The sequence below is a fragment of the Somniosus microcephalus genome, chromosome 3 (genome assembly GCF_052327205.1).
Source record: "Somniosus microcephalus isolate GS21.2 chromosome 3, FLI_Smic_1.0, whole genome shotgun sequence".
Lineage (NCBI taxonomy): Eukaryota > Metazoa > Chordata > Chondrichthyes > Squaliformes > Somniosidae > Somniosus > Somniosus microcephalus.
The window spans coordinates 91,422,730-91,432,800 of NC_140989.1; the positions used below are offsets into that span (position 1 = coordinate 91,422,730).

General features: G+C 47.9%; 1 protein-coding gene across 1 annotated transcript; it reads right to left on the minus strand.

Annotated features, from left to right (window-relative positions):
• Positions 1-205: 205 nt before the first annotated feature.
• Positions 206-1,941, minus strand: LOC147121198 (uncharacterized). The gene has a single exon (XM_085981323.1). It carries the CDS (start codon positions 1,938-1,940, stop codon positions 1,062-1,064), a length of 879 nt encoding a protein of 292 aa, XP_085837449.1. The 5' UTR covers position 1,941; the 3' UTR covers positions 206-1,061.
• Positions 1,942-10,071: the final 8,130 nt, after the last annotated feature.

A 10,071-nucleotide genomic window follows, 5' to 3' on the forward strand; every position in this document is an offset into this window, starting at 1 on the left:
AGAGAACCTCTGGGCTCTCTCCCTGGGGTGGCGATCTGCCATCACGACAACTTATTCACTGCTCCAGGTTCTTCTCCTTCTCCTTCTTCTTCTTCTTCTTCTTGTTCAGATTATTGGGGCAGCTGCGCACGCAACAATGCTTTGAATGAGGTACTGCAGCATTGTCGAGGAAATTAATTATCAGACGGAGACTTCGAGGTTCGCTTTAGGAATTTATTACGTGATATCACGGAGAGTCTGCAGCAGTCCCTACTGCCCACCAGCACTCTAAATTACTAATGTACAGCGCTCATAGTTATACAGCGAGGTAAACAACTTCAGGTGATTAGCTTACATTACATTTCAACATAAGGTTTCATAGCTTCCATTGTTCTCAAGAAACAGATTAACATGTTCACATTTTATCACCAGATGTCCTAAGCCAAAAGGTCAGCTTGACTTCATTATGGCAGTCAGCAGTTCTTTTGGTTTTAACTAGTTTAGTGTCCTTTGTTCAATTAGTAAAGTGGTCAAGTATCCCAGCATGCCTTAATGTTTAATACGTTTTCTCCCACAATTCCCTCCTTGTTGATCTTTACTGATCAACACTGCTTTACGGCATTGTATTCAGTTCGTTTTCATAGGGAGGATAATATCCCTTTGGGAAAGGACGCATTTTTAGACAACCTTCTTCATCATAGTTTGCTCTTTTTCTTTCCTTTCTCTCTAGTACTTTCGTAGCTCTTTTTACAGATGCTACTGATTCTACTGTTTGCGCTAGCAGATATCTCACTCTTACCCACATTATACAAATTAATATAAATAAAACTCCTGTCACTACACAAAATATAACCATCGGGTGGACAAACAATTCCAGCACTGCGGATGCTTTAGGTGACCATCCTTTAAACACATCCCACCAGTGGTGTACCGTCAAATCTGTTACTTGCGTAGCTATTTGAATCAAACTTTGCTCATCATAATCCATCACTGCTTTTAAATGGTGCAGATCTCTTCCTCTTTTCGCTAAGGCTTCTGCTATCTTTTCATTGTTTTTCAAAAATTTCGTCAGATAAGCCAAATTAACTGTAGGGGGGGGCATTTTCTATCCCCAATACAGTTCTTCTTTGCATTACCGTAGCCCATTTTCCCAACTGATATGTCTTGTTGGTATGTGGGTCAAACACAGTATAAACATCTTTTATGCAAGTGTTTAAAGGGGGCCTTTTCAAAATCCCGTCTACATATATAGGCCAGGCACTGCTAATACACAGATAGTTCTGGCCTATCTCATGCAAGGTAGTATCATTACAAGGTTTCAAATTCCAAATACATGTACCTCTACTATGTTGCAATGAGCAAGGTTCATATATAGGGGTATGCAATGGGCATACTTTTCCAAACGGCCAATCTTGGCAATCCGAGGCATCGTGGGTCTTATTCCCCTGATCTATCCATTTACCATGAAATTCGGGATACCAAAGGTTTTCTCCAAACAGTTGGGGCAATACCAAGAACTGACACCAGGTTTTGGCTTTTGTCACATTTACCACTTTCATTGTAAAATTACATCCCTTAAGGTCACATTTAGTATATCTTCGATCAGGTTTTACTTCTAGATTATTTCCTTCAAATCCAAAAATTCTCATCCAACTAGGAGCATGTCCTGACATAGCGATTCGCTCTAGCTCAGCCCTCAGTGACTGCTTGGTAATTTCTTTAAACATACATTGAGTATGATTATTGACTTTCTCTTGTCCCTTTGCAACATTCTCTTGTTCCTTTTCTACCTTATTTACTTGCTTCCAACTCATTGTATCTGATATCCACTGTGTTAACATCGCTGCTGTCAGTCCATTGTCCCAAGCATTTCTTAATTTTATAGCATCTCCTGTCAGCCCTCCTACTTGCTGTATTTTATTCTGCAATGTTTCAATATCTATTGCATTAAGGGCTCCCATACCAGTGAGGTCTTCCTTCTATAAGAGTTGCATTCACGCATCCGTACGCCTGACCGTCTTTCAAATATATCGGTTGTTCCATGTCTCCGGTTTTTGTGTCATTTTTATACCATTTCCATAATTTAGTATAATTGTTTAGTATGTCAGTGTCATTCTCTATCCTACAACTTATGTTCACTCCTTTTTCCCATTTTATACTTAGAGTTATATTAGATCCTTGGCTAAATACTATTTTATCCATCCCAGATTTCATTTCGAACATCCCACAGGCTTCGCAACTAATCGTCCAATTAGCAATTACACAAATGGTGCCATTGTTACAAGTGTAAGTTCCCTGCGATTGGTTACTGTCTCTCGCCTTCCATCCTAACTGGCCTGCCCATTCTGTATTTTCAGTAGGCGGGATGGTCCAGGCGGCTGTCCTTATTGCACATAGGCCGATTATTATTATCTGGTTTAACATATTTCCTGATTTATCCTAGAAATCTTTAAATTATCCTAATTATTGTTATACAGCATTAAATATAAACATATATAGCAATCCGAAAGTAATCAGTCCTTCAATGGAGTGCCAAATTATGGTGGGCACGGATCTTTTCCCGTTTCTGAAGTGGTGTCTGGTGCAGTATGTTTATACTCCACCTCCGGTGTTTCCTCCGGATGATGCAACTTGCACCTTGTAGCGTGTACCCAATCAGGTTTTTCTTTCAATTTGAGAGCTGTTCGAGTTGTAAGCAGCACCAAATATAGTCCTTTCCACCTAGGAGAAAAAGATTCTTTATTTAGCGCTTTCACATAAACTTGATCTCCGGGTTTAAAGGGGTGCATGTTTCCTTCTGTGGGGCGCGTCTGGGCCTGTCTCACTTTCTCATGTATTCTTCCTGCTGTTTCACACATGGCCTGAGCATATTTTAATGATTTTTCATCATTCCAAATTAATGCCACCTTCTCTGGAGTCATGGGTGGGCGTGTGCCTGTTGTCATAGGCCGGCCCATCAAGATCTCATGTGGTGTCAGACCTGTGTTTCTATTTTTCTGATTTCTCAGGGCATACATTACTACTGGCACGGCATCCGACCATTGCAACCCATTTTGCTGGCATACTTTGGTTAGGGCGGCCTTGATTTCCCCATTCACTCTTTCCACTATTCCTGAGGATTGTGGCTGGTAAGGTATGTGCAATTTCCATTGAAATCCAAGGGCTTCAGTTAAGTTTTTTATCAGTTTGCTGGTGAAATGAGTTCCTCTGTCACTGTTTATTCCCATAGGTATTCCAAATCTAGGTATTATTTCTTTTAGCAGAATGCTTACTACTGTTCTGGCATCATCCCTCCTAGTGGGGTATGCCTCTACCCATCTGGAGAACATATCTACTATTACCAGTATGTACTTAAATCCTTTTACTGCGGGCATATGTACAAAATCTATCTATAGATTCTCAAAGGGCAGCTCTGGTTGGGGTAAGTGATCAAAATTTGCGGGCGATTTCCCTCTATCGTTCTGCTGACATACTAAACACATTCTGGCAACTTTTTCAATTGTTACCGTTATTCCTGGTGCATACCATTGTTGGGACAATGCATGTGCCATCCCTCCTTTGCCCATGTGAGCCTGTCCATGTGCCAGGCGAGACAGGGGCAAAAACAAGCTTCGTGGGCAAACCACTCGGCCATCAGGATGTATCCATATATCATGATCTTGATAGCAACCTGCCTTACTCCAAGTACGTTTTTCTTGGACTGTTGCCTGACTTTGGGCCTGTCGTAGTAGATCAGCATCAATGCTACTAGGAAGTTCTGGAGGAAAGTTACTAACGGTATTTTTGGCGGCTTGAAGCTGTGGGGCCTGCCTCAGTGCGACCTCTTTAGCCGCACTATCAGCAAACCTATTTCCACACGAGACTTCATCACCTGCCATGGTGTGGGCCTCACATTTTAGTACTGCAATTTTACTTGGCAACTGAATAGCCTCCAACAAATTTAACACCATTTGCGCATGCTTAATAGATTTTCCTGAGGATGTAATGAAACCTCTGTTTTTCCATAACTGTCCAAAATCATGCACTACCCCAAATGCATAACGGGAGTCAGTATAGATATTGACGCTTTGATCTTTAGCCAAAATACAGGCTCTGGTTAATGCATATAGTTCAGCTGCTTGTGCAGATGTGCCAGGTGGCAACGCATAAGAGTCATTTTTAACCGCTGCCGCATACACCGCAGGACTTTCAGTATACCCCTGGGGCAACCTGGTCCAGGTATATTGCTGATTTTTATGGTGAACTAACATTCCCAGGCCTTTATCTCCAAAGAATAAATAAGGTGAAATCTGCAGCAATTCTGGCTGGTTTAGGTATGAGCAAACCAATTCTTGATAATTGGGTGTTTCTTTATGCGTGTACCATGCCGTACAATGGGTCCATTTCTTTTCTCTACTGGTTTCAATTAGATATTGTAAATACTGCCCCTGAGGATCTTCCAATTCCTGCAAGGCTTGGTATACATTTTTTACCAATTGGCCATAAGGATTGCAATTCAGCTGCCAGCAGTACAAAATGGGGGCTCCTTCTACTTGCTTTTCCTCTATCATTAAATTCATTAGCTGATGAGTTTGTATTTGAGGCAGTTCCATGAACATGCCGTCTCGAGTGCAGTATATAACTGCTCCCAATTTACATAAAGCCTGTCTTCCCAACATAGGGAGAGGGGCGGTCTGAGAAATTATGAGGGTGTCTGTGACGGATTGCCCGTGCACTTGAATTTCGGTAGGTTTGGAGAGGGGTTCTAACATAGGGATACCGGCTACTCCCATGCTTACAATGTTAAATTGACTGGCGGGTATACCCACGGAGGGGGGTACAGAGGACATTGTTGCACCGGTATCGACCAGAAGGTCCAAATGGCTATTTCCTATCCATATTTACCAGAGCAGTAACTACGTCCGCCCAGGGCTGAGTCTGCCAATTTAGATTAATCATTTTAAAGGCTTTAGCTTGAAAGGGTAACATGCAGTTTAGCAGTGTTTGCACTGCCAAAGGTCCATTGTCTGCTAACGGAACTCCCGCTTGCTTTTAAATCGAGCTACAAAATCAGGAATTGTCTCCTCCTTTCTTTGCAGACATCGAGTGACTTCTCCTATGTCACTATGCTTCTTGGCTCCTCTCATTATAGCCTCTTTACCTCTATGTTCTAACCAGTGAGCAAAAGACTCATTTCCCTGGTCCAGTTGTACATCATCTTGTCGCCAATCTCCATTTTCTCCCGGGGGAACAGCAAATCCGTCCCTTAGGGTCGACCATGAGGACCCATACGCACATTTTAGCAGCATTAGCACATCCCCAGGAAGAGGGCTGTAAATGGTACACATTTGTTCTAGCCAATTATGAAAGGCAGTGGGCTTCTTTAAGGGGTCTGGTGCCTCGGCTATCATAGCTCTAGCTTCCGCTGGGGACCATGGTTTTAACACTGCCACCTCTCCTATCATGACTCGAGGATGTTGATGGGTAGTAGTGTCAGGTTCGAGCGCGCCTCTATCTCTAGGGGCTGTTTCTTTTGTTTGTGACCTAGTTGTAGGTCCATTACGTGAGGGTAGGTCCTGTACATTACTACCAGGCAGTGCAGCAGCTCCTGCTCCGAGTGCCTCTGCTGGAGGAGGAGGTTCAATTACGGGTTCATCTGTGGGTGGGGGTGGAGGTCCAGACTGTGCCCCTGGTAGGGGTACAACTGGCTGTGGTGCCGCTAGACCTGCTGGATTGTATGGAGGCGGCGCCGGAAATCGTGCCGGTTGCTGTCTTAGAGCAGCCGCTATCATTAGTCCCACTCAGGATCCCCTCCTTCATTTCTAGTAATTTCTTCCCATTCTTTTATTAAAGGTATTTTAAAACTTCCCCCATAAGGCCAATCTCCACCCGACCATCCATACAGATCACTACTAAAAGTTACCGCATACCAATCGTCTCCTGTTTCTTTTATTACAGTATCGGCTGGCGATCCCGGTGGAACGATGGGATCTCCTACCTTTTTTCGATGTTGCACGACCATTTGCAGCCTCCTGTTTTACCTTGCCTCGGGCTCCTTTCTTGGCAGGCTCGGACGAATCTGCTCAACTGCCGTTATTTCCCATCTTCTCCTTACTCCTGTAACTTAGTTTTAAACTTACTGGTTATACAACCGCGGGTTATTTTATATACACAAAATACAATGAGCGCTCACCGGTTTTTCCGTCCGCGAGTCTCGAAGTCAACCCTTTATTTTCTTTGTAGCTACTTAATTCGGTGCCATAGTCTTTTCTCTCTTCTCAGCAGTCTTGCCTCAGCCTGACGGGCTTCTTGGCTCAGCATGAGTCACCGGCCGGATAACTAGGCAACCACGCGCCGTCCCCCTTTCAGCTGGGATGCGCTAGGTGCTCTCCCCCTTTCAGCTGGGAGGCACCGGGCACTTTCCTTTTATTTTTAGGAGAGTCCCTTTTTAAATTTCCTTTGTCTAATTGGAGCCTAAGCGGGCCAAGTGATATACAAGGTCGACGCTATACCCAACTTAGACCTTCTTAGTTCTTTTAGATCCCGTTGTTAGGGATCCTGCCTGACTATGCCAAATTCTGTCGAGGAAATTAATTATCAGACGGAGACTTCGAGGTTCGCTTTAGGAATTTATTACGCGATATCACGGAGAGTCTGCAGCAGTCCCTACTGCCCACCAGCACTCTAAATTACTAATGTACAGCGCTCATAGTTATACAGCGAGGTAAACAACTTCAGGTGATTAGCTTACATTACATTTCAACATAAGGTTTCATAGCTTCCATTGTTCTCAAGAAACAGATTAACATGTTCACATTTTATCACCAGATGTCCTAAGCCAAAAGGTCAGCTTGACTTCATTATGGCAGTCAGCAGTTCTTTTGGTTTTAACTAGTTTAGTGTCCTTTGTTCAATTAGTAAAGTGGTCAAGTATCCCAGCATGCCTTAATGTTTAATACGTTTTCTCCCACAAGCATCAATGAACCTCCCCTTTAAGTCGTGAAAAAAGCCTGTGGCAATCATGACATGCAATTAGACTGTCCCCAAAATTGGTCCAGCTTTTCAATGTAACGCCAATGAACTTGGGTTTTTAGACTAGATTTACGACTGCAATCATTTTAATGAGGAGTGAGCACGAATTTTGCATGCAGTCTAGATCATTTTCACCTGGTGCTACTTCAACATTTTGGCCTAGAAATTCATTGACGCCACTTTTGGGGCGCTAAAGTGGGGCGTCCGCTAAAGTTTGCGGCCACCGCCAAATCGATGCCACTTCTCCGATATTCATTAGCTTCGCCCTAGGAGTTCGGGCGAGCGCTAAAACTGCTGCTGGACGCCTCTCTTTGGGCGCTAAGCCGGAGGTGGTGATCGATAGCGCCGAGGCCGGGCGCAGCGCAGGTGCGGCCATCTTGTGATTGACAGCAGACACCCTGGCGCCGGCCAGCTCTTAAGGGGGAAGGGTCGACTGTGTCTGCTGCCACGCCCTGGATAGTGGAGCCCTCCAGCTAGGCCTGAACACTGCTGCTGGACCCAAATAGCGCCTGAAGACATGGAGAAGGCCCGTGAACATGCGCAGCGCTTCTCAGAGCGTGATCTGAGTGTGCTGATTGCTGCTGTGGAGAAGAGGCGCCATGTTTTGTACCCGGACAATGGCAAGAAGGCGACGGTCCGCGTCTACAGGAGAGCCTGGAGGCATGTCGCCACCAAGCTGTCAGCCAACAGCGACGTCCCCAGGAGCGGTGCCCAATGCCGCAAAAAGTTAAATGACCTCACACGCATTGTCAGGGTGAGTACCCTTTCCAGTGACCTCCTCATCCTTGCATGTGCACCTCACATTATGGGCAAAGGGACCTGAAAGCTCTAATGGCCAGCCTTCATCCAGCAGCTATGGGACAGGCATGAGCATCAATTGCACATTCTGCACTTAACACACTGGCCAAGCTATTCCACCATGGGAGGCATTGCACACCAGATCATGGCGACACACTGGCCAGGCTATTCCACCATGGGAGGCAGTGCACACCAGATCATGGTGACACACTGGCCAGGCTATTCCACCATGGGAGGCAGTGCACACCAGATCATGGCGACACACTGGCCAAGCTATTCCACCATGGGAGGCAGTGCACACAAGATCATGGCGACACACTGTACTTAGAGGCCGTCCTTTCTCTTGCAGGCCAAGCTGGCAAATAATCGCAAGAGCCGGACTGCGACCGGGGGAGGCCGACCCCATATCCAGCCACTCACCGACCTGCAACATCGCGTGGAGCGCCTCATGGGTGGCCGGGTGATTGGGCCCGTTGCATGTGGAGATGCCGACCCTGTTCTGGGCAGCAATGGAAAGGACATCACCTTTTGCACCTCTCTCGTCCCACTTGCGCATCAGATCTACATCCTTTGCCACTGTCCGACCAATGCGCTGAATGCCACCACTCATGCATCCCGCACTGACGCCCTCTCCTCACTCTAAAGCTACTCTTGTGCCTTCCTGCTTTCAGATGGTCAAGAGGAGGTCCCTGAACTTGCCAGTGACAGACCCTCCGAAGAGGAGCAGGAGGAGGAGCAAGAGGAAGGCGGCCCATCAGGGGAACCCTCAGCCGCGGCCACCCAGGCCAATGTAGGGGACACGTCTTCCCTGGAGGGCAGCGTGGCGGAAGTGTCGAAGGGGAGGGGAGCTCCTGGGACCTGCGGGCTGCAGAAAGGCGGGAGGGGGGTGGAAGCTCGGCGGCCTTCTCCCCAGAGGGGGGAAGCGTCGGAGGGGTGTCCAATTGCTGGGCCCAGCGGCCTCCAGCAACGCAGGAAGGGTCGGCCAGCTCGGCGGCCTTCTCCCCAGAGGGAGAGTCCGGCCTCCAGTCAGGAGATGCTCTTCGCCGAGGAGATGGAACGCCTCGAAGACTTGTCCGCGGACTTGGAGCGCCGGCACACGGAGCTCATGGCGGCAGTGGCACGGTTGCCTGAGTCCATCGATTCCCTCTCTCGGAGTGTGGCCAAGTTCGGGCCCTCAGAGGCCACCAGTCGGGCGGAATACCGGGCAGATCAGGCAGCGAGTTGGGCGGAATTTGGGGCAGCTCTGTCAGCGACTGGCCAGGTGATCAGTGGTGCCGTCCAGTCACTGGCTGCTCTGATGCAGTCAGTGAACAGGTCAACACGGGCACTCACTGCTGCCACACTCGCTGTGTCAGCCAGGCATCGCCAGGGCACCCGGCGCGCTGCAGCAGCACAGTGGTCTGTCCCTCGGCAGATTGGTGCGCATGCTGCAGTGCTGGCCCAGGCGAGTGCCAGTGTCTCAGGCGACCAGCGAGCGCCTGCCATCCGCCAGCTTGCCGCCATTCCTCCAGCCGCCACTGCCACTCCCCCAGTGGAGCTGCCAGGAGCTGCTGCAGCGACTGATGCTGGCCAGCCACAGCTGCAGCAATCATCAGCCGCCTGCTCGACGGCCAGACCTCGACTAGGCCGACCCCCAAGGGCATCTGCCGTCACGACATGTGCCCCTCAGGAGCCTGCCCCCAGCCTTGCAGCAGCCAATGGCCTTACTTTGAGGCGGAGCAGCAGGGCGGGCAGGGGCCACCCAAAGATGGCCAAGGCATCGCCCTAGCGGGCCAAATAGTCGAATGTGTGGCCATTTGTGTTTGTTTCTTGAGGCCGAGAATTGGATGTTTGTTTTTTGAAGGCCGATGATGTGATGTTTGTTTTTGACGAAGGCCGAGAATGACGGCCATTTTAGTTGCCCTATTTTGTTAATCCTCTCCAGGTTGTGGGAGCGAGTAATGTGTTTGAGTGTTTTTTGGGGGTTTCGTCTGTTTTTGGTTTTCATGTGGGAAGGGCCCAGAGTTTGTACAATAAACCATTTTATTTATTCACATTGTCCATGTTTGATCTTTGAAGTGTTTGTTGCCTTAACCGGCTGAGGGCTTGCGGAGCGGCCGCAATCATGTTCTATCATTGGCACAAGCCATTCCCTGACAGGGGCCTAGAAGTGACGTTCAATAAGCCGCCGATGGGCGGCCCTTGGACCTTGTGCCTCCCTCCTGGGCTGGTACTCCTCGTCCTCATCGTCCTCATGCTCCTCCTCCTGAGGTGGTGGTCCAACGTGAGGTGGCAGTGCCCGAG

Bases quoted from the DNA above. Each gene is read 5' to 3' on its own strand.
- LOC147121198 (XM_085981323.1), bottom strand. From the start codon at position 1,940: ATGGGAGCCCTTAATGCAATAGATATTGAAACATTGCAGAATAAAATA.